This window comes from Hyla sarda, chromosome 5 (assembly GCF_029499605.1).
Source record: "Hyla sarda isolate aHylSar1 chromosome 5, aHylSar1.hap1, whole genome shotgun sequence".
Classification (NCBI taxonomy): domain Eukaryota; kingdom Metazoa; phylum Chordata; class Amphibia; order Anura; family Hylidae; genus Hyla; species Hyla sarda.
In genome coordinates, this window is record NC_079193.1 from 149961270 (window position 1) to 149986733 (window position 25464).

At 45.4% G+C, this 25464-nt stretch overlaps 1 protein-coding gene across 4 annotated transcripts in view; it reads left to right on the plus strand.

Annotated features, from left to right (window-relative positions):
* RALA (RAS like proto-oncogene A) overlaps positions 1-25253 on the plus strand; it is a 42576-nt gene extending 17323 nt beyond the window's left edge. For 3 of the 4 annotated variants that reach the window (XM_056520497.1, XM_056520494.1, XM_056520496.1), the window contains exons 2-5: positions 8301-8459; positions 14148-14356; positions 22891-23065; positions 23505-25253. In XM_056520497.1, the coding sequence (XP_056376472.1) occupies positions 8346-8459; positions 14148-14356; positions 22891-23065; positions 23505-23627 (621 nt within the window). In that variant the 5' untranslated portion in view covers positions 8301-8345 and the 3' untranslated portion in view covers positions 23628-25253. The remainder of the gene's footprint in view (positions 1-8300; positions 8460-14147; positions 14357-22890; positions 23066-23504) is intronic. The other variant, XM_056520495.1, reaches the window with a different exon arrangement.
* The last annotated feature ends 211 nt before the right edge of the window (positions 25254-25464 follow it).

The window sequence follows — 25464 nt, forward strand, 5'->3', positions numbered from 1 at the left end:
TATTATTTGGGCATAAAGGTATCACAACTACCAATCTCGCCTCCTTGTCCCACCCAAGGGCTGAACATAGAGAGATCACCTGTCCATAGCAGGGTATAAAACTGCAGACCTGGGGGGGCTAGGGTGCGCTTGCATTGGGGACAAGATCTAATTTTGGATGCCAGACGCCATTTCCTACCAGACCCCCAAGGAATAGAACTCTGTAACTTTCTGTAAGTAAGGATTCTATATTTTTCCCCATTTATTTTATTTTCTGTGTGGTGAAACTTTGTCTTGTGACTATCTGTTTTTATATGTACTGTGAATATTTTTCTTTCATCATTCATTTATTAAGTACCGCCTTATGTCTGGTAAAACGGACGCACATTGTCCTTGAAGAGAGCCAAGTTATAGTCTTAAATTTACTTACCTGTTTGGCTACATTATAGATTTGGATTAATCTTTTTCCTGTTTTAATATACTACTGGGGATAGTAGAATATATTTGGGAATTGTAGCATATCCAGATTGGATTGATAGCTTCCTGTTGGCTTGAAATTGACAGGTGGTGGCAGCAGCGATGCCTTTAAATTGGGTGGTGTAAGAGGGATTTTTTTTACCATTATTTTCGGTCTAGTGTAGACAAATAGTGATTTTATAGATAACCCTACCACCCGCTCGTGCCGGTTCGTGACAGTCCTTATTTGAGGCCTAAGAATTAATGATGGTAAATTCCTGACCCCCCCCCCCCCCCCCCCCCCATAGTGTGTGTCAGCATTAGATAGCGGGCAGCTGGGTCTGCCGTAACTGAGAGGACCTGATGAGCCAAGGATATATGCAGGGCAATAGCCACCCTCGTTGAGCGGGAATCAGGATTATCAGCGCAGAACCAGATGGGGTAGAATTTATTCTGAAGGGAAGGAGTGTGTCCTACCTTGAAGTGCGTCTCTTGAAAGCAAACAAAGAGCGTCTTACATCTGTGGAAGTGATGAAGAATCTGGGCTCGTTTGGAGGGGATATTCAGGCCCTTGGTGTTGAAGGAGGCAATGTTGAGGTCCGACATGAGAGGGTGAGGGCAGGAGGAGCTCGAATACGAGGACCAGGGGGCACACCGAGGAACGAGACAGAGGGGAAAAGAAGCAGAGAAGGGGGAAAAAAAGGTAGGGTGGAGGGAAAGTATAAGGGAGTAAGGAGCTAGAAGGGAGAGGAAGGGGGGAAAGACCAAACAAACATTAAAAAGCGAACAAATAAAACCAGGGGGGATGGGGACAAGAAAAGAGAAGGGGGGGAAAAATGGGGGAGGGGGTAAAAAGATTCTAAGCAGCAGGGGGTACTGCCACAGCAGATACTAAGGTGGACAAGAGTCCAACTAGGTGGAGCACGCCCTAGAGGAACCTCCTTACTACTTGGGGAAAGTGGAAGACGGGCGACTGGGAAGAGAGCTCCTGGAACATGGATAAAAATGGTAGAGAGAAAAGAGAATGTGGAGAGGCGTATGTTGGGCACTAGAGGGAGGTCGGAACAGGCACGGGTATAAGGAGAAGTAAATAGAGGCAGGTTAGATAAAGGGGGAGATCGAGAAAAGGGGGGGGGGAGGGCAAGGAGACACAGCAACAACTGAGGAATCCACAAACCTGTGGAGCAACAGATAAACAAGTAATTCAATGAAGCCTTGTACAATCAATATCAGGCAACAAGCCCCATGCCCTCCCCACACCCATTACCCCAGACCAAACCAACAATTAGTGCTAGCAAGTCAAGGCAAATGGGGTCAGATGGACTAGCATATCAGGTTGCAGAAGAGGGTCCTGCTGGGGAGGAGGGAACGGATTCCGAACGTGTCACTAGTAGTTGGCGGCGGGCACTCCGTGGAGAGAGACCCTGTCAGACGGATTTAGAGGGCTGGAGAGGAGAGTGTTGCAGGGGCCACATTGGAGCGGCCGAGGATAGAGAGGGCCAGTCCGGAAGAGTAACAGAAGGCATGTCCAGTTCCTGCAAGAATCCAGGGAGATCATCAGGTGAGCGGAGGGTGACTGTGCGGCCTTTCCTTCGTACAAGAAGGGGAAGCCCCAATGGTAGGAAATGTCCACAGCTCTGAGAATTTCAAGGACTGGTTTCAGTACAGCCCTCTGGGCAAGGGTATGCCTGAATAATTCGGGAAACAATTGGACCGAAACATCTTTATTCAGGATCTTGCACCGGGAGAGGGATTTCCGCAGAATGTCCTCCTTGATGGCATAAAAGTGGACTCTGCAGATGACATCTCTGGGATGCTGGTCGTCGGAGGAGGGAGGACGGAGAGCCCGGTGGGCTCGATCAAGTTCAATGGGGGCACCTGATGGGCGATACAGGAGATCATTAAAGATAGATAGCAGAGCAGGCATCAACTCCTCAGGGCCTGCAATCTCCGGAAGGCCGCATATGCGGATGTTATTCCATCTTTTGAACCGTGATGTTGAACCACTTTCTGTAGAGCCTGAAGAGAAACGGATGTCGAGTCTTGTGCAGATTCCACTGTTGCCACTCTGGTGGATAATAACGAGAATTCTGAGCGTAGGGATGAGAATTCTTGCTTACACTCCGTGACCATCTGCTTAGCTAATGAAGGAAAGTCCTCTTTGGTGGGTAAGGACAAAAACAAAGAGCGCAGGTCAGCGTGGGTCACTAGACGGCCATCATGAGGCAGCAGAGGAGCACCAGGTGTCATTGGTCCTTGGGGAGGCACAGAGGCTGGGCCATAGAAACTGAACGATCATTCAGTGGGGACCGGTACCATGCTGTAATGTAGAGGGGCATGACATCCCACACACGGGTGTATATTGGGGTTGCAGTCCAGCTAAATAGAATGGGGGGGGGGGGTCACTGGGCGGGGCAGGACCCCTTTCCAGAAGGAGTTCCAGCATGGGGCCCTGTTGTAGCATGGCAGAGCTTCGGCAGTCATCCTCCCTGTTAGGGGGCTCATGGAGTGTACAGACAGGAGCCGGGGCAGGAGAGGGAACAGTGGATGAATGGGCTGGATGTGGCGTCTCGCTCACCTGAGGACCCAGTGGCGAGTCAGATGCTCCAGAGCCGTGGAGAGGTGGAGGCCGCAGAGCCGACACTAAAGGGCTGCAGGTAGTCAGCGGAGCCGGGTAGGGAGATAAGGCGTCAGACAGCACAGCAGCTGTCTGTGTGGTGGAAGTCCCGGAGGCCCCCCTGCCATCTTGCATAGCAGTGCAGGGAGCCAGCGCACAGGGAGGTGAAGGTGCGTGGGTTCCGGGGCCTTCCGGAGACGCACAGTGGGAGCCCGGAGTAGCGGAGGGTGACGAGGGGACTGGACTCTACAGAGCTGGGGCAGCAAGAGGTGGGTTGAAGCCCGTTATGGAGGACTGAGCGGGCCTTGCTGTAATGGCTGCCGCCATGTGGGACCGCGGCAGGGAACCACTGCGGGCAGGCTGTGACCATGTGAAATAGGAGGACAGGTCACGCTGAGGAGATGGGGGACCCGAGGAGGCCTTCTACTTAGCTTTTTTGGCAGTCCTCCCCGTAGATTTGTGCAAAGGAAGCTGTAATAATCACTGTGCTGTCAGGGAGCTCTCATTCAGCATGTCCTCACAGTGCCATAGTCAAGCCACCAATCCACCAATTGTACTTTTTAATGACTTTGCTTATTTTATAACAAAATCTGCATCAAAACCGAAAAAAACGTTAGTGGGGTAAAATAAAAAATAAATAAAAACATTTTGTAACTTTTGGGGGCTTCCTTTTCTACGCAGTGCACTTTTCGATTAAAAATTACACCTTATCTTTATTCTGTAGGTCCATACGGTTACAGGGATCAACCTACTTCTACTGTGGCCTCAAAACACATATAGAGGTGTCAAAACTACACAACAATTTAACCCCACCGGGGTTAACAAAAACCTCTTTATACTATGTGTCCAAAATAAAACATAACTTTTATTGATTATGCGTTATTAGTAGTATAACTGGTGAGAAACACATTTAAAAACACAACCCCTCTTTCTATACTCCAAAAATTGAGAACTTATTATATTTAAGTGTTTATAGTTGCACCACTGCTATTTTAGGTGCATGTGACATTGTCATTCATTAGCCATTGTGCTCTCATATGGACTATAGATCGGCATACCGCTAACCTGCTGTGCACCACAGGTGCAAAGCACAATGTATATAACACACTTCTTTCAATTGCATACACTGTTCAATGCTATACCATAGCATAACATTGATTAGTGTTATTGGTGCTCTGCTGCTCCAGCCTGCAGAGGCTGGAGGCAGCAGGGGGATCACTGATTGGATGGAGAGGAGGAAGGTAAGGGCCCTCCTGATGTCCTTTCAGCTGATTGGGACGCGATGGTCCTGATCAACTCTGCTTAGCTGCTGGGATCGTTTTTACTTTAATTTTAGATGCCGCAAACACCTTTTGATCGTGGCATCTAAAGTGTTAATGCTGGGCATAGGCCCAATTGGTGATGCACAGAATTAACCCTGGGTCCTGGCTACTGCTATCAGTCGGGACCCACCAGGTTTAAAGCATGCTTATCCCGTGAGCGTGCTTTAAATGCCGGTAATGGGACCAGGGTGTAGAGGTATGCCTCTGGTCCTTCAGTACCAGGGCGTATCCATACACCCTTTGCCCTTTAAAGGGAACCAGGCTGCATATTTTAGCATATATAATGCTTGGCATTGTGTTAAATATGCTAAAATAGTTGTCCTCACCATCCCCGGGGGACTTTGTGCCTGGGCGGGGACACTTACCAGCTCCGTTCGATGCGGCCCCGCCCCAACAGCTTGAATGACTGCTTGCGTCACCGCTCTGTTCCCTAGGCAGACGGAGCAGAGTGGTGACACAAGCCCTCGGGCGGGGCCACGGTCGCAGCGACGGATGCTGGGAAGTGTAAGTCACCACCCAGAGGACTACTTTCGGGGGAACTTCATAACTTAATATCTTGACCATCCCTGGGGACACACGTCCCCTGGGGATGGTGAGGATAACTGTTTTATCAAATATAACGCATTGCCAAGCATTATATATGTTAAAATCTGCTGATTGGTTCCCTTTAACAGAAATTACAGAAAAATTGTGAGAGCACCATGAAAAACAGGTACAGACACTATGTTATGAACCCTAACTTTACAGCCCCTGTAGCATAGTGAAATAAAAAAAAAATCCCAGAATACCCCTGGGAGGAAAAAAGATCTAGAAGGTTAGGGATGGTGTAAAATCAATAAGCAAGCTATTATCACCTCTTCCAGTTCTTTTCAGCTGCCGTAGCAATGCTAACAGTTCCCTACTGGTTACCACTTTATACTGGTGCCTGTGATGTACTTAACACACAGAAATTGCCCTGCTTAGCAAACCACTGGCAGAGTAAAGCCATTGCAGTGGGGTTGGCACATCTGAGAAATCTGGAAGCAGTGTTTAGTAGTGACCAGAAGAGTTGGCACGGTAGCTGTGGGGGATTGAAGGAGTTGAGTATATCTTGATTAATACTACTACTACCCCACTCCCAACCTTGAAGGTTTTTCTGCCGCCCCCCCCCCCCCCCCCCCCCCCATCCTCCTATTTTTCATCCCCTTTTAATAATAAATTTTTAAAGAAAATAGATCAACTTCCCCACAGGGATAAATCTATTCTCTACCATTTTGTTGTTGAAGATTGGTCAGAGGGCAAGAACGATTTGTCTTCTATTACAGACAGGGCAGTGGGAGGAGGCTCGCTGCAAGTTGTCACAGTTACATGCAGGATTGTATAAAGGAGCATAAGGCTAGGTTCACACTACGTTTTGTACTTAAGATTCCCGTATACGGCTGGGAGGAGGGGCTTAATAGCGGCGCCCGCACTCAGCCGTATACGGGAACTGTATTTAATGCATGTCTATGAGCCGACCGGAGTGAACCACAGCCGCCGGTTGGCTGCGTTTTCGGCCATATGCGGTTTCCCGACCGCAGGCAAAAACGCGGTCGACCAAGTTTTTGCCTGCGGTCGGCAAACCGCATACGGCCGAAAACACAGCCAACCGGCGGCTGCGGTTCACTCCAGTCTGCTCATAGCCATATATGGGAACCGTATTTAATGTATGTCTGAGTGCGGGCGACGCGATGAAGCCCCCCTCCTACCAACTGTATACGGGAACCGTAAGTACACAACGTAGTGTGAACCTAGCCTTACCTAGCAGACATGGAAGAATTATTTATAGATTTCCAAGGTTTTATTGAAATCTAAGACACCTGTTCATGGCAGGATTTGAACATGCAATTTTATATTGTTTTCAACTGCCATTGTTATCAAGACTAGTATGTCAACCTATGAAATTGGTTTGTACAACATAAAAAAAAGACTTTTTTTTTTTCCCCCATAGATGTCTCCACTCTGGTATTCTCATCCACTTTTTGGTAAATGGTGCAAGCTACCTGGTAATATTTCCATAGGACTGACCACGTATTAATTTTTAGGGTTTATCCTGTCTTTCTTGCTAGCCTACCTTTGCATAGGATGGGTAATACCTACCAGAGTAGCACATATAGCAGCGACCTTGATGACCTTATTCCATTTAGGAATTATCAATTGTGGATAGAGATGAGCGAACTTACAGTAAATTCGATTCGTCACGAACTTCTCGGCTCGGCAGTTGATGACTTTAACTGCATAAATTAGTTCAGCTTTCAGGTGCTCCCGTGGGCTGGAAAAGGTGGATACAGTCCTAGGAGACTCTTTCCTAGGAATGTATCCATCTTTTCCAGCCCACCGGAGCACCTAAAGGCTGAACTAATTTACGCAGGAAAAGTCATCAACTGCCGAGCCGAGAAGTTTGTGACTAATCGAATTTACTGTAAGTTCGCTCATCTCTAATTGTGGAGGTAGAAAGTGAGATCTTGTTTGTAGTTATAGAAAAGCTAAAGGAGAGAGTGGAGTGCAAAATTGTCAATTTGGCTAGGCAGTCTAGGAAAGCACTAGATTTACACAAGGGCCCAGGCCTTTGTTTGGTAAATATGTCATAACCTTTAGACTGTCTAGTCTTAGTTTAAGTAGGCCTAAACTGTGTCAGAATCTTTCAACAAAATTACCAGTTTTTTGGTGCAGTGTCCTATTTTAAACCATTCTTCTTTACCAAAGGCATGCCATAAGGGTACGCCCACACTACGAAATTCCCACGGAATTCCATGGGCAGAATTCCACGGTGTGAACTTAAGATTAGTGTGAACGGTTCTCCGAGAGCTGTTCACACTGCGAAATTTCAGGGGCGGACAATTCCGCCGCGGAAATTGTTCCGCGCAAAGAAAGAACAAGTTCATTCTTTGCGCGGATTCCGCGAGCACTGCATAGCCATCAATAGTGACGGCTCAGTGCCACCCAGCCCTAGCGCCGAAGTATTTTCTGCGATGGCTGCCAGAATTCAGCGGGCGGAGATTGCACAGTGTGAACACATACTGACCCGTTTTTTGACTCTATAGAAAAGTATCTAAATGTCATGTATCTGAAATTCTGAAATGTTTGTAATAGCAGGTATGCACAGTGTCCACAGCTGGAAAGGTTTGCATTAGTATGTACTTTGGCCAGTTATTTTGTTACCAGTGTGAGTACAAAAAAATCGGTTTTGGTAAATTGCCACTAGTATTTGCAAAAGGCCTGTACACAGAGAGAGTAGTATATTATAACTAATCCTCTTGCTGCTTAGAACTAGACCGATACTCGGTCGATCCCTACTTCTTACTCATCTCTCAGCAATCTCTCGGTACTGAGTCTTCTTCTCCTTAGTGTGCACTTCTTACAAATTCAGAGATTTCACTCACTGCTGCCCACTGTTTAAACTCCGTCCAGATGTTTATACACATCAACACGGCAACTTTTCCTCTGGACAGAGTTTGATCTCCCCATATGGTATAAAAAAACACACGTTTTTAAAAGACATTCACAAAATCTATTTTATTACAGTCACCTCTTTCCAACTTTTATTCAGCCCTATCAAAAAAATAATAATTTATAGCCACTGGTTTCGTTAGGCCATGCTAACTTCCTCAGGAAAGTATCGCGTATGCCTGCTGGCATTTAACATCCCCTACAAATTAGCCCTGAACCTCAAAATTTTCTGTAAAATTGTAAACATTTTTGTAAAACTGTAAAATTTAGACATTGAAAATTTACTCAGTGTACTACTTATTGTGCAGACCCCTTAAAAGTAGGTGCATTGATGCATTATTTTTTTCAAACATAAAGAACATATACTTGCATTTTTTTATATTTTTGTACATTTGATTAACAAGTTATTACTATGGTCAATTAATGTCAAAATTAACATGTCTTTATTTTTTATCTAGAAGAATAATACACCTTCAAAGTAAACATTGAAAGGAAACCCAAAGATGGCAGCAAATAAACCGAAGGGACAGAACTCTCTGGCACTGCATAAAGTCATCATGGTTGGAAGTGGAGGTGTGGGAAAATCTGCTTTAACACTTCAGTTTATGTATGATGAGGTAAGGGCACAAACATGTTTATTGCTCTTGGAACTGTGGTGGTTTATATTAAAGTGTCATCTTCTTTCTATAAAGAACACTCCACAAATTTCTAAGTATAAGGTTGTGGCATAGTGACTGCTTACTATATAGAGAGGAGAAATTGGTGCTTCTCTGCCATTTACAGTGATTTTAACCCCTTCCCGCAGAATGTCATATATAAACGCCGGGTTGTGCAGTGCGTTCGCGCATCCCGGCGTTTATAAATGACATGCAGTTAACCCGGCGATGCGCAGCATCGCACGGGTTAACTCGCAGAAGTCCCGCTGTTTCCAGCAGGGGACAACTTCTGCTTCACCCCCAGGACCATCAATTGATGGTCCTGGTCAGCGATCACTGTGATTGGTCCCTGTGGACCAATCACAGTGATCTGGGGTGAAAGTTCAGATCCCCCGCACTGCCCGCCCCTGGAAGTCGGGCAGAACGGGGGACGAAGCGCTGCAGGGGCTCGCGGGGACCTGCAGCATAGGGGGGGAACACGTGGGGACCGGCGGACTTACCTGATCCAGCGGCGGGACCGAGGAGCAGCGCGGGACCGGCCACGTGGACGAGCAGCGACGGGTAAGTATGTAGTCCTCAGAGGCAGCAGTGAAGATCTTCACTGCTGCTTCTATGAGTCTGAAAACTACAACTCCCAGCATGCCTAGACAGCCTTTGGCTGTCCGGGCATGCTGGGAGTTGTAGTTTTGCAACATCTGGAGGGCCCCAGTTTGGAGACCATTGTATAATGGTCTCCAATCTGTGCTCTTCCAGCTGTTGCAAAACTACAACTCCCAGTATGCACTGACTGTCCAGGCATGCTGGGAGTTTTAGTTCAGCAACATCTGGCCCTTCAGATGTTGCCGAACTACAACTCCCAGCATGCCCTTCAGCTGTCTGGGCATGCTGGGAGTTGTAGTTTTGCAACAACTGGAGACACACTGGTTGGGAAACATTGTCTGTTTCTAACTCAGTGTTTCCTAACCTGTGTGCCTCCAGCTGTTGCAAAACTATGACTCCCAGCATGCACTAACAGACCATGCATGCTGGGAGTTGTGGTTTTGCAACAGCTGATGCGAGCCCCCCCCGCCCCGCCACCCCCGTGAATGTACAGGGTACATTCACATGGGCGAGGCTTTTACAGTGGGTTTCTCGCATCTTGAGATGCAGCAAATTTTGCGCTGGGAAACTCGCTGTAACCCCCCGCCCATGAGACTGTACCCTAAAAACACTACACTACACTAACACAAAATAAAATAAAAAGTTAAAAACACTACATATACACATACCCCTACACAGCTCCCCTCCCCCAATAAGAACGTCCGGTACACCACTGTTTCCAAAGCAGAGCCTCCAGCTGTTGAAAAACAACAACTCCCAGTATTGTCGGACAGCCGTTGACTGTCCAGGCATGCTGGGAGTTTTGCAACAGCTGGAGGCACCCTGTTTGGGAATCATTGGCGTAGAATACCCCTATGTCCACCCCTATGCAAATCCCTAATTTAGGCCTCAAATGCACATGGCGCTCTCACTTTGGAGCCCTGTCGTATTTCAGGGCAACAGTTTAGGGTCACATATGGGGTATCGCTGTACTCGGGAGAAATTGCGTTACAAGGTTTGGGGGGCTTTTTCTTCTTTAACCCTTCATGAAAAGGAAATGTTGGGGTCTACACCAGAATGTTAGTGTAAAAATTTTTTTTTTTTTACACTAACATGCTGATGTTGCCCTATACTTTACATTTTCACAAGAGGTAAAAGGGAAAAAAGCCCCCCAAAATTTGTAACGCAATTTCTCCCGACTACAGAGATACCCCATATGTGAGCGCAAAGTGCTCTGGGGGCGCACAACAAGGCCCAGAAGGGAGAGCGCATCATGTACATTTGAGGTGATTTGCACAGGGGTGGCTGATTGTTACAGCGGTTTTGACAAACGCAAAAAAAAAAAAAACCCCACATGTGACCCCATTTCGGAAACGACACCCCTCACGGAATGTAATGAGGGGTGCAGTGAGAATTTACCCCCCACAGGTGTCTGACGGATCTTTGGAACAGTGGTCCATGAAAATGAAAACTTGTACAGCCCACTGTTCCAAAGATCTGTCAGACACCAGTGGGGGGCAAATGCTCACTGTACCCCTTGTTACGTTCCTCAAGGGGTCTAGTTTCCAAAATGGTATGCCATGTGTGTTTTTTTTTTGCTGTTCTGACACCTTAGGGGCTTCCTAAATGCGACATGCTCCCCGAGCAAAATTTGCTCTCAAAAAGCCAAATATGACTCCTTCTCTTCTGAGCATTGTAGTTCGCCCATAGTGCACTTCAGGTCAACTTATGGGGTACCTCCATACTCAGAAGAGATGGGGTTACAAATTTTGGGGGGTATTTTCTGCTATTAACCCTTGCAAAAAGGTGAAATTAGGGGGGAAACACACATTTTAGTGGAAATTTTTTTTTTTTTTACATATGCAAAAGTCGTGAAACACCTGTAGGGTAATAAGGCTCACTTTATTCCTTATTACATTCCTCAAGGGGTCTAGTTTCCAAAATGGTATGCCATGTGGGTATTTTTTGCTGTTCTGGCACATAGGGGCTTCCTAAATGCGACATGCCCCCCGAGCAAAATTTGCTCTCAAAAAGCCAAATATGACTCCTTCTCTTCTGAGCATTGTAGTTCGCCCATAGTGCACTTCAGGTCAACTTATGGGGTACCTCCATACTCAGAAGAGAAGGGGTTACAAATATTGGGGGGTATTTCCTGCTATTAACCCTTGGAAAAATGTGAAATTTGGGGGGAAACACACATTTTAGTGAAAAAAAATAATTTTTTTTTACATATGCAAAAGTCGTGAAACACCTGTGGGGTATTAAGGCTCACTTTATTCCTTGTTATGTTCCTCAAGGGGTCTAGTTTCCAAAATGGTATGCCATGTGAGGGTTTTTTGCTGTTCTGGCACCATAGGGGCTTCCTAAATGCAACATGCCTCCCAAAAACCATTTCAGAAAAACGTACTCTCCAAAATCCCCTTATCGCTCTTTCCCTTCTGAGCCCTCTACTGCGCCCGCCGAACACTTAACATAGACATATGAGGTATGTGCTTACTCGAGAGAAATCAGGCTACAAATATAAGTATACATTTTCTCCTTTTACCCCTTGTAAAAATTTAAAAATTGGGTCTACAAGAACATGCGAGTGTAAAAAATGAAGATTGTGAATTTTCTCCTTCACTTTGCTTCTATTCCTGTGAAACACCTAAAGGGTTAAAATGATGACTGAATGTCATTTTGAATACTTTGGGGGGTGCAGTTTTTATAATGGGGTCTTTTGTGGGGTATTTCTAATAAGAAGACCCTTCAAATCCACTTCAAACCTGAACTGGTCCCTGAAAATTAGTGAGTTTGAAAATTTTGTGAAAAATTGGAAAATTGCTGCTGAACTTTGAAGCCCTCTGGTGTCTTCCAAAAGTAAAAACTCGTCACTTTTATGATGCAAATATAAAGTAGACATATTGTATATGTGAATAAATTTTTTTTTAATTTGTAATATACATTTTCCTTACAAGCAGAGAGCTTCAAAGTTAGAAAAATGCAAAATTTTCAAATTTTTCATCAAATTTTAGGATTTTTCACAAGGAAAGGATGCAAGTTACCAAAAAATGTTACCACTACGTTAAAGTAGAATATGTCACGAAAAAACAATCTCGGAATCAGAATGATAACTAAAAGCATTCCAGAGTTATTAATGTTTAAAGTGACAGTGGTCAGATGTGCAAAAAACGCTCTGGTCCTTAAGGCCAAAATGGGCTTGGTCCTGAAGGGGTTAAGTTAGTTAGTTATTTTTCTACTAACAAAATTGTATTAGGGCTTATTTTTTGTGGGAAAAGGTGTACATTTCATTGGCACAATTTATTTTCTTGTATTATGAAGCCAGATAAGAAATTATATGTAGGGCAGAATTTAAAAAAAATATACAATTGCGCAGTTCTTTGTGCAATAATTTTTTCACAATATGGTAAAACTGACGTTATAACGGTAAAGCTAACGTTATTCTATGGGTCAGTACGATTTCAATGATACCTAACTTGGTTAATTTTGTTTTATAGCTAGACAGAAAATACCGTATTTATCGGCGTATAACACGCACTTTTTAGGCTAAAATTTTTAGCCTAAAGTCTGTGTGCGTGTTATACGCCGATACACCCCCAGGAAAGGCAGGGGGGGGAGAGGCCGTCGCTGCCCGCTTCTCTCCCCCTGCCTTTCCTGGGGTCTAGAGCGCTGCTGTCGGCCCTTTTCACCCCCTGTTTATCGGCGCCGCTGCCCGTTCTGTCCCCCTGACTATCGGTGCCGGCGCCCATAGCCAGGGAGAGAGAAGCGGCGCCGACAGCCAGGGGGAGAGAAGGGGCAGCGGCACCCATTGCCGGCGCCGCTGCCCCGTTGCCTCCCCCCATCCCCGGTGGCATAATTACCTGAGTCGGGTCCGCGCTGCTCCAGGCCTCCGTCGTGCGTCCCCGGCGTCATTGCTATGCGCTGAACGGCGCGGCGCATGACGTCAGAGCGCCGCGCCGTGCATAGCAACGACGCTGGGGACGCACGACGGAGGCCTGGAGCCCCTTCTCTCCCCCTGGCTGTCGGCGCCGCTTCTCTCCCCCTGGCTATCGGCGCCGGCAACGATAGTCAGGGGGACAGAAGCGGGCAGCGACGGCCTCTCTCCCCCTGCCTTTCCTGGGGGTATATCGGGGTATACACGCGCACACACGCACCCTCATTTTATCATGGATATTTGGGTAAAAAACTTTTTTTTACCCAAATATCCTTGGTAAAATGAGGGTGCGTGTTATAGGCCGGTGCGTGGTATACCCCGATAAATACGGTATGTTCATTGCTATGTTCTGTCCCCTAGACCTTTATTCATTTGTCCACAAACAGCTGTTTATTTTTTGTTCCATGAACTGTAGCTTTTAATGGTACCATATTTGTGTTCTGCTTTGATTCGGGTGTGATTTAAATTTTATTTAGGGGGGGAAACGTGTGTGTGTGTGTGTGTGTGTGTGTGTGTGTGTGTGTGTGTGTGTATATATATATATTATATTATTATATTATATTATATATTATATATTATATATATTATATATTATATATATTATATATTATATATATTATATATTATATATTATATATATTATATATTATATTATATATATTATATTATATATATTATATTATATATATTATATATATTATATTATATATATTATATTATTTATATTATATTATTTATATTATATAATATTATATATATATATTATATAATATTATATATATATTATATATATAATATTATATATATATATTATATATATAATATTATATATTATATATATAATATAATGCTGTTGCATTACATTGATCCATGTAATCAGCACTCTATTGCTAAAGCCTATCAAAGGCAGGCTTTAACCAGTGCCAAGAGACGAAAGACTCCGAGGCACAGGTAAGCCCTCAGGCTTCCCCAGCAACCCATCGGCAGGCAGAGAATACATTGCGGGGGGGTGCCAATGGGGCCTTTAGACTCCTTGTTAACAACCTTACCTGGAAATGTGTATATTCTGTAGGTATTTTTTTCTTATTTTTGCTGTATCATGATTTTTTATTTTTATTTTTTTTAAATTTTTAAAGTTTGTAGAAGACTATGAACCAACCAAAGCAGATAGCTACCGCAAGAAAGTTGTGCTGGATGGTGTGGAGGTCCAGATTGACATCTTAGACACAGCAGGCCAAGAGGACTATGCAGCTATCAGAGACAATTACTTCCGAAGCGGTGAGGGTTTCCTTTGTGTCTTTTCCATCACAGAACAAGAATCTTTTGCTGCTACTGCAGATTTCAGGTGAGCATGCAATATGTCTTAATTCTCTTTAAAATATTGTCAATTCGTTTATCCCATTTTTCTTAACCACCGGGCCATTTTTCATTTTTCCTCACCACTTTCTAAAAATCATAACTCATTAAATTTTGCACCTACAGACCCATATGAGGGTTATTTTTTTTTTTTGGTGCCACCAATTTTACTTTTCCCTATCTGCTCCATTGGGGGACACAGACCGTGGGTGTATGCTGCTGTCTCTAAGGAGGTGTGACACTATGGTAATAAAAAGAAGTCAGCTCCTCCCAGCAGGATACACCCGCCTTCAGGCTCTGAGCACATTACTTTATGGGACATATAGTATGGGGCACTTTATTATGTGGTGTGTGTGTGTGTGTTGGTGCAACTACTACAGCGCCTTATATGCGGCTATCAGCCGCGGCGCTGCTACGAGCCGGGCGCTTCAGCGCCGGCTTACTTACACTTTCGCTGGCAGCCTCTGCCGGCGTTTTGCCCGCCCGCTCTATTCCCCCGAGCGCATATACGGCTAGGCAGGTGCGCTCGGGGGAATGGCGCCATGACAGTTCTTCTTCGGCCGTCTGTAGCTCTGCCCACTGGGCTGGGAGCTCTGAGGCACGAAGCAGCGTCCAATCAGCGCCGTGGGCACGATTTTCTATGTGAAGGGGTCGGTTACTGTGTGCCTTGCTCCAGGCACGCCCCTCCCTCCCTATTGGCTGGCCTGTTCAGTCTCTCTGGCTGCACGGATAGAGTTCTCCTCACTGCAGCTGACAGGGGACACAGACTAGGGTGAGAAAGTTCCTGTCTTCTTTTTTTCTCACATTATGTCCGTACCCAGGGCTGTTCCTCCCTCCAAACAGAAACCTGGAAATTCAGTGACTTATTATATCTGTAAGCACTGTAATGCCAAGATGTCTGGCTCTGCTGAGCCCACTTGCCCTGCCTGCTCCACTGCTCCCCCAGGCCCCCTGGTACCCCCTGATGCCCCTTCGGTCCCAGTGGGTTCAGCCGCTCCTCCAGCCTGGGTTTCTTACCTGACCCAGTATATGGCTGACTTGACCCAAGTCTCCCGTTCCGTGGCTGAGGCCTCCCAGGAAATGGTGCCCGCCTTGAAGGCATCTTCCCTGCGCAGGACCTCTGAGACCTCGTCTCCCCGTACTTCACGCTCTCATAAGCGTGCTAGGGGTGTCTCGTCTGACTCTTCCATTGAGTCTTCTGATAGACGTGAGCGTTCCCCTCGCAGGTCCCGCCCCCCCCTATCTTCTGGGCACAAACGTCGCTCCTCCAGAGGATGTTCTCAGGGTCGCCGATCTGCTACGCCAGAGCCGCGTACCCGGTCTGGGTCACCCCCCTCCAGGACTGCCTCTACTCATTCACATTCCCCTGGTGAACTGGTGGACGAGGCTTCTGAACCGGCATCTGACTCAGAGGACCGCTCAGACTCAATTGCAACGGTGAACTCATTGGTGACAACCATAAGAGAACACCTTTCACTTGGAGGACCCAGGATCTTCGGATGTCAATCCAGGAGTATCCTTTCATCGTGCTAAGCCAGCACCTCAAAGGTTCAGCTCTCACGCTGACTTTGACGACATTCTGGAATCCGCATGGAAACATCCAGACAAGAGGTTCCCGGGAATCAAGTCAATTCAAGAACGTTACCCATTTGACAAGGACTTTGTCGCTAAGGTGGTTTCCCCTCCCTCAGTGGATCCACCAATCTCCCGGATCTCTAAGGCGACTACACTGCCTCTGGCAGATGCCGCTGCCTTCAAGGATCCCGCGGACAAGAAGGTAGAATCTTTAGCGAAGTTTGCTTCTGAAGCAGCTTGCTCTTCTCTTCTTCCCATCTTCGCCTCGACATGGGTGTCCAAGGCCCCGTCGGAGTGGTGCCAAAAGCTCCATCAGGATATCTCGGCGGGATCCCCCCAGAGGATCTATCTGCTATGGCTCTCCAATGCGCTAAAGCTGGGGACTTTCTGTGCACAGCTTCCATGCAGTCAGCCCGCTGTTCTGCCTTTGCTGTGGGTCACCTAGCGGCTCTCCGCCACTCTGTGGCTTAAAGCTTGGAATGCGGATACCGCTTCCAAAAGATCTCTCACTGAGCTTCCCTTTACGGGTGGCCGTCTTTTTGGCAAACGCCTTGATGAGATTATCTCTGAGGCATCGGGAGGTAAGAGTTCCTTGTTACCTCAATAAGGCTCGCCCTACTTCCCAGAGGAAGTCCTTTTCCTTTCGGGCCTTTCGGACCTCTGGCCCCAGTAAAGGGTCCGGGCAGGTGCCCTCTCGGGACAAGAAGGCTCCCTCGTTCCGGGCACGCCCGTCTTGGAAGTCAGACTCCAACCGGTCCGGCCGTTTTGCGTCCAAATCGGGCAACCGCAAACCCACTCCTGCATGAAGTGAGTCCCCCACCCGCGTTTTTTTTTCGGGTGGGAGGTCATCTCTTGTTTTTCCGAGACATCTGGACTTCGCACATTCAGGACTCTTGGGTCAGGGATGTGGTGTCCAACGGTTACCGGATCGAATTCGCCTCCCTTCCGATGGATCGCTTTTTTCGATCCCGGGCCCCCCGGTCTCCTCCTCTGGTGAAGCAATTTCGAGCGGCTCTCCAGTCTCTGCTTCTCCAGGGGGGTTATCGTCCCCGTTCCTCCAGGGGAACGTTTTCTGGGTTTCTATTCAAATCTTTTTGTGGTCCCCATAAAGGACTGTTCTGTGCGACCAATCCTAGACCTCAAGTATCTCAACCGTCACCTTCTCATCCGCCACTTCAGAATGGAATCCCTCCGTTCAGAGGTGGCGTCCCTGGAACAAGGGGAGTCTCTCATCGGTGGACATCAAGGATGCCTACCTCCATGTGCCAATATTTCCGGGCCATCATCGGTACCTCCGCTTTGCGGTTCCAGAGGGGCACTTTCAATTCGTAGCCCTCCCCTTTGGTCTGGCCACGGCTCCTCAGGTCTTTACAAAGATCCTTGCGCCAGTGATGGGCCTGTTACGGTCGAGGGGGATCTCGTTGATACCCTATCTGGACGATCTTCTCATCAAGGCTCCAACCAGAGCCCAGACTCTGCAGAATCTCTCCACTCTCCACATTCTGACTCGCTTCAGGTGGATGGTCAACCGGGACAAGTCAGTCTTCTGTCCTACCCAGTCCCTAACCTTCCTGGGTCCGCTCCCTTCGGTCCCAGGTATCAATCTCCATCCGCACTTGTATGGAAGTCCTGGGTCGGATGGTGGCAACTATGGAGGCCGTACCCTTTGCCCAGTTTTATTACCGCCCCCTTCAACTGGCGATTCTCTCTTGATGGAACAGGTCTCCCCTGTCCCTCGATCGTCAGATTGTTCTCCTTCGCAGCGTCCGTCAGTCTCTGCTCTGGTAGCTCCGCTCCCCCCATCTTCTCCAAAGGGTGGTCCATTCTTCATCTTCACTGGCAGGTTGTTACAACGGATGCCAGCCTGTCGGGCTGGGGCGGCGTGTTCAGGGATTGGACGGTTCAGGGACTCTGGTCTGTCCCGGAGACCCTTCTTCCAATGAACATATTGGAATTACGGGCGATTCTTCTTTGTCTTCTTCATTGGGAGTCCCGTCTTCAGTCCCGTCCTGTCTGCGTTCAGTCGGACAACGCCACGACCGGTCGTGGCGTACATGAATCATCAGGGCGGCACTCTCAGCTCGGCAGCCATGGCCGAGGTGACCAAGATTCTCACCTGGGCGGAGAACAAAGTTCCGGCCATTTCGGCGATTCACATTCCGGTTGTGCTCAACTGGGAAGCGGACTTCCTCAGTCGGTCCTCACCCGACCCCGGCAAGTGGTCTCTTCATCTGGAGGTCTTCGCGCAGCTCTGCAACCTCTGGGGCATTCCGGACGTGGACCTCTTCACGTCCCGGCACAATCGGAAGATCCTTCCGTTTGTGTCTATGTCCCAGGAACCTCAGGCTCTGGCCGTGGATGCCCTAGTGATTCCTTGGGTGGGGTTCGCCCTACCTTATCTGCTCCCTCCTCTTCCGCTCCTTCCCAGGGTGCTGAGGAAGCTTAAGGCAGAGGACGTCCCCACCATTCTGGTAGCTCCAGATTGGCCCCGAAGGTTGTTGTACGCCGTCGTAGTCAGGCTCCTGGACGACGCTCCTCTGCGCCTTCCGCTCCGCCCAGACCTACTCTCTCAGGGTCCTCTTTGCCATCCCAATTTACAGTCGCTGCATTTGACGGCGTGGCGGTTGAGATTTCAGGGCCCGCGGGTTCTCTTCCCAAGTCATTCACACCATGCTCAAGGCTCGTAAGCCCTCCTCCGCAAGAATTTAACCACCGTACTTGGCGGTCTTATTTTCGTTGGTGTGAACTCAGGACTTCTCCCCGGTGACCATCTTGGTTCCCCGTCTTTTCTCTTTTTTGCAGTCTGGGCTGGAACTGGGGTTGTCTCTCGGTTCCCTTTAAAGGTCAGGTTTCGGCCCTTACTGTTCTCTTCCAGCGACCCCTGGCTTCTAATTCTCATGTCCGGACCTTCCTGCAAGGAGTGGCGCACGCTGTTCCTCCTTATCGGTCACCTTCTCCCCCTTGGGACTTGAATTTGGTTCTGAGTGCCCTCCAGGGTGCACCCTTTGAGCCCCTTAGAGAGGTGTCTCTCCGCCTCCTTTCTTGGAAAGTGGCGTTTCTTGTGGCTATCACCTCCATCCGGAGGGTGTCTGAACTGGCAGCTCTTTCCTGCCGTTCTGCGTTTCTGGTGATCCACCAGGACAAGGTCGTTTTCCGGCCAGATCCTTCCTTTTTACCTAAGGTGGCCTCTGCCTTTCATCTCAATGAGGACTTTGTCCTCCCGTCCTTTTGTCCAGCTCCTTCTCATCCTAAGGAGCGCTTGCTACACAAGCTGGATGTAGTCCGGGCCGTTCGGTCTTATCTCTCAATCACTTCTTCGTTTCGTCAGTGTGATTCCTTTTTCGTTCTTACGGAAGGTCGTCGTAAGGGACAACCTGCTTCCAAGGCCACCATTTCTCGGTGGATTCGGTCCGCCATTTCGGAAGCCTATCGCTGTAAGGGGAAGATTCCTCCTTTCAGGGTTGTGGCTAATTCCACTCGTTCTGTTGGGGCATCCTGGGCTCTCCAGAATAGAGTCTCGGCCTCGCAGATTTGCAAGGCGGCTACCTGGTCGTCTTTGCACACTTTCTAAAGGTTTTACCGAGTTCATACTTTCGCATCGGCTGATGCTAGTCTGGGTCGTAAAGTGTTGCAGGCGGCAGTGGATCGGCCGTCTGCCTGATTACTTATCTGCCGCCCACCCAAGGGACGGCTTTGGTACGTCCCACGGTCTGTGTCCCCCAATGGAGCCGATAGAGAAAAGATTTTTTAACACTTACCGTAAAATCTCTTTCTCGAAGGATCCATTGGGGGACACAGCTCCCGCCCTTTTTTATTTTATTTTTTTCCCTTGGTTCTCTGTCCAAGGGTGTGTTCAGTTATATTTTTTCTTCTGGATCTCGGACAGTTTTGGGTTTTTCTTTGACCTATTGGTCTCCTCCTATTGCTCTGGAACTTAAACTGACTAGCTCAGAGCCTAAAGGCGGGTATATCCTGCTGGGAGGAGCTGACTTTTTTTTTTTTTTATTACCATAGTGTCACACCTCCTTAGAGACAGCAGCATACACCCACGGTCTGTGTCCCCCAATGGATCCTTCGAGAAAGAGATTTTACAGTAAGTGTTAAAAAATCTCCTTTTTGTAATTACATCAATCCATTTTCACCACAAAATCTACAGTGAAACCCGAAAAAAATATATTTGTGGGGCAAAATTCGAAGAAAACATTTTTTTTTTTTAAATTGTATCTTTTGGCCGCTTTATTCAACACAGTGCACTTTTCTGTAAAAATGAAGGTCCATATGGTCGCAAGGATACCTCATATATATCGGTTTTATGTTATTTTACTACTTTAAAAAAAAATTATAACTGCATGCACCAAAATTAGTATGTTTTGAAATGGTCATCTTCTGACCCCTATAACTTTATTTTTCCGCATACGTGGATGTATGAGCGCTCATTTTTTTTGCGCCATGATCTGATGTTTTGATGGGGCTTTTTGATTACTTTGACTTTGGAATTTTTTTTACGTATGCACCATTGGCCGTGCAATTAAATTAACGTAATATTTTTATAGTTCGGACATTTATGCATGCGGTGATACTTGATATGTTTATTTTGTTTACATATTTTATTTTATTTTTTTTAACCCCTTAACGACAACGGACATAAATGTATGTCATGGTGGGGTGGTACTTAACGCACCATGATGTACATTTAAGTTATGGACATGACTGCGAGCACCGGATAGGTGCTCACGTCATGCGTGGCAGGTCCCGGCTGCTATCAGCAGCCGGGGACCCGCCGGTAATGGCGGACATAAGCGATCGCGCCTATGTCCGCCAATACAGATCATGGCATCTGCGGCAGTGCGGTCAGAAAAATGGATGGTCGGATCGCCCGCAGCGTTGCCCAGATGGAGCAGAGTGATGACTAAAGCCGTCATTCAAGCTGTCAGGGCAGAGCAGAGCAACAGGTGCTGGTAAGTAGAAGTCCCAGGGCGGCCGGGGGGGGGGGGGGGGAGACTTTATAACTTAATGTCTTCGCCATCCCTGGGGGCACAAATGTCCCCCGGCGATGGTGAGGTTAACGATTTTTAGCATAACGTATTGCCAAGTGTTACATATGATAAAATCTGCTGATTGGTTACTGCTGATGACATGTAACAGTAAGTAACATAAATTGGTATCGCAAGAATTTAAAAAATAAAATGTACGCGTACTGTGTTGTATGTACACATAAATTGTCATCAAAAGAAGTAGGCAATGCTTTCTTCCAAATACAAGCAATGCCTAGTAGGTAGCACATCCTAACGTCAAATGTGACCAGCATGCCATCTGCTTAGAGCAATTGTTTAGCTTGTACTTGTTTAATCTTTCCCAAGTACTCCACTTTTTGCCCACACCAAAAATATACACAAAACAAGCTATATTGATTGAAATGTAAAAATAAACGTATTGCTTTTGTGGCAGAAAAAACATTTTTGTCATTAGATCATTCTGGCCCTTAAGGGGATATAAAATAATAATGAATGGTTAGTTGTGTTTAAAATGAAGCTAAATTACAGTTATGTTAAAGTGAAGCTGACAGCTGGTTCACCCAAGTTGTAGTGCAAGTGAACCGGATTAAAATGAATTATAATTTACCCAGATCTACAGTCCGGTTCTGGAGATAGACCTGTTATTAGCTAGTATTGCTAATATGTTAATTGTCAGCTTTGTGCAATGGTGGTGGGATCCGGCAGGGATATTGAATATGCAGAGTCCCTTCTCCTAGCGAGTAACCTATTATTAAAGGGGTATTCCAGGCAAAACCTTTTTTTTTTATATATATCAACTGGCTCCGGAAAGTTATTCAGATTTGTAAATTGCTTCTATTAAAAAATCTTAATCCTTCCAATAGTTATTAGTTTCTGAAGTTGAGTTGTTGTTTTCTGTCTAACTGCTCTCTGATGACTCACGTCCCGGGAGCTGTGCAGTTCCTATGGGGATATTTTCCCATCATGCACAGTTCCTGGGACGTGACATCATCATTGAGCAGTTAGACAGAAAACTTCAGAAGCTAATAACTATTGGAAGGATTAAGATTTTTTAATAGAAGTAATTTACAAATCTGTTTAACTTTACGGAGCCAGTTGATGTATAAAAAAAAGTTTTTGCCTGGAATACCCCTTTAATGTTTGCCAATAACTAGTCTATCTCCGGACAGGGTTAGTTATAGCTCATTTTAATTATGTTGACCTGCACTATAATGTGCATTGGGTTTAGTGCTGGTGAACTGGCTGTGTTTCTTTTTATCACCATTGGTTGGTTGTTATAAAAAGACTCCAGACATTCCAGTATGTAAGATGGCACTGTGATGACCTCTTGTGGGGATATAGTATATTTTTCATTTTACAACTGAGGAATATAGACATAACAGGGCATTCCAAACAGGCCAGTTATTGAGCCATCAGTATCTTTTTTTAGTAATGAACTGAAAAGGAAAAATTATAAAACAAAAATGCTAAGTGAAGGTATTCCTAAGTAAAGAGGTAACCTTTGTTCATGAATGACATTAAAGGAGATCTGGAGGTATGCAGTTAAGATGCAACATATTTCGGTCACACAGAATGTACGTTAGGCCAAAAATAATCACCCTGGCCACCAAATTTGTTTATACTTCCCTAACCCTATGCGCTTTTGTGCTTTTACAGAAAAATTTCTGAACTCTGATGATTATCCATCATGTACAGAGGCTGTGTCTAATGCTAATGGAGGGAGATGTATTTATTAATAATAATAATAATAATGGAATAACCAACGTTAAAACATAGCTTTAAAAAAATTCTGGAACATTTCTTAGACATACACAATAAATTGATCAATGTTTCAGTTCTTTGGGAAGAAATATTCCTAATATCTAATGGAAGTACATAAGTGGTTTCATAGTGGAGTCAAAACTGATGCCTAAATAGATGTATTCTTATTCAGGGAACAGATACTACGTGTAAAAGAAGATGAGAATGTTCCTTTCCTTCTTGTCGGAAACAAATCAGATCTGGAAGATAAGAGACAGGTATCTGTAGAAGAGGCAAAGAGCAGAGCTGATCAGTGGAACGTTAACTATGTTGAGACCTCAGCAAAGACAAGAGCCAATGTTGACAAGGTACAAACTTTTGTGTCATTCTAACAGAGTGGAACCAAATCTATTAAAGGGCTGTCCTACCATTAGAATGTATTTCCTATTGACAGGATACCAGATAAGTGATTGATCGCAGGGGAAGGTCAAACAACTGGGAACCCCCCCCCTCCCATTTGACCTTTAGAAAGGGGTCCTGCGTCTTCAGAATGAAGTGGTGGTGCAGGTGTGCACTGTCACTCCATTCATTGTCTGTGGGAGCTGCTGGAGATAGCCAAGTACAGATTACATACAGCAAGAGTATGTTATAATGCAGTAAATAAAATGCTTTTCAAATGTCATGTTACTAGAGGAATGAAACATATGAAATAATAAAAATATTGCATTACTTTTTACATTTTTACTTTTTCATTGGTCATGCTAATCTGGAAAATTATAGAATAAATTGTTATTTATATTATTGTAGGTGTTTTTTGATTTGATGCGAGAAATTCGTGCCCGAAAGATGGAAGACAGTAAGGAGAAGAACGGCAAGAAGAAAAGAAAAAGCTTAGCCAAGAGGATAAGGGAAAGATGCTGCATTTTATAATGAAGGCCATGTTCCTCATTTTTTCTTTCTGTTTATTTTTTCAGTTTTTTTTTCTTTTGCTTTTTTTTTTATAGTTAAAACCCATGACCTGTTAGCATGCTGTGCTTACCATAGCAAAGACATTACAATATATCCTAAGCATGATTTGGACGAAGCTTTGAACTGGCATTCAACTTCACTTACACATAACAAAGGGAACAAGGAAAACAAAACTATTACTGCAATATCTGAATGTACACAGTTTGTTAGAAGCAGCTGTAGTCTGTGGATAAGTACTGTAACACCTGGGGTAAGGAGTTTTCCTAAAAAAAACTTTATGTATTATTTACATGCTTTTAGGAAGTTCTTAAGGATTCTGCATCAAACTAGGCTCAGAACAATTTGTTCTGGTTAAAGCCTAATACAACAGCAGGTGTTCTGCTAGATGATTCATATGTAGCCAGGTTCAGGCTCTCTCATATTCACTGTAGATCTGAATATGCCTTAGTAGACCTATCGCACGATAAATGAGCTGCTTCAGAGGCTAAATATAGACTTTTTCAAATTTAGCCACATCAGCTGATGTATGAACTGATAGGTTAGATATTCATTAAAATCCATATGTGGCTACATCATATATCCTTTTGAGACCTAGGGCCGGAATGAAAGAATTCATATAGACTAAAATTTTATCAACCCGATATCTTTGGAAGAATTTAGCTACAGTGTTTTAAGATGCATTTAACTGGCATCTAGCAGTTATAAGGCCTTCAACTAAAAGTTACCAAATAAGCAAAAGTTTATTACCTTAGGGCACGTTGCAGGATATGCCATTATCATGGGCATCTGTCTATTTTGTGGGACATGTCATATTTTATGGTTTACCTCTCCTAGAGGAAATTAATTTTTGAGTGTGTGTTTCCTAATGTAAGTGTAACCACATTTTTTTTCTTAAAAAAATAGGTTTATATGGGACATTGCTCTATTATACTAGTAAGGAAAGGTGGTTCATGCAGGTAGGTCTCTGCTTTAATAGACTCCCATAGCATCTTTAGAAGCTTTATATTACAGACCAAGGGCCTAGCTGTGAGTTGTATCTTCAATACAAGACTTGTTAGCTATGGATTTAATTAAAAAGAAAATGTCCAAAGTGGTAAATGAGCATTCAGACTTGCAGCACTTTTTAATGTAATCCCTGGAGAACAATACAAAAAAGACGTTAAACTCTAGACCATTACCTGGCAATTTATAATGAATTAAGGCTTTGGCTCTATCTTTAAACACAGTTCTGGCATGGGCACTACAAACGTGGCCTGATTATACGTTTTAGTAGTACTCAAATTATTACCAATGATGAATAGCTTTAGAAAGATTCCCCTGTGTAATTTTCAGCAGTATGTAGATAAACTAGTGTGCTTCGTAAGCTATGCTGAATAGTCACACAGCCAATCTTAAGATCCTCCCTTCCAGCTTGATTGATATTCCCTGGCTGAGTTTTCTTTAACTCCCTGCTTATACACAGTGTAGTGTGAAGAACTTTGTGGGGCTTTGCTGCTGCACCATGCATGTCTAGGGAGAACAACTTAAAGGGGTTATCCAGGAAAAAACTTTTTTTTTTAATATATCAACTTGCTCCAGAAAGTTAAACAGATTTGTAAATTACTTCTATTAAAAAATCTTAATCCTTTCAGTATATTGGCTTCTGAAGTTAAGGTTATTCTTTTCTGTCTAAGTGATCTCTGATGACACGTGTCTCGGGAAACGCCCAGTTTAGAAGCAAATCCCCATAGCAAACATCTTCTAAACTGGGCGTTTCCCAAGACACGTGTCATCAGAGATCACTTAGACAGAAAAGAAC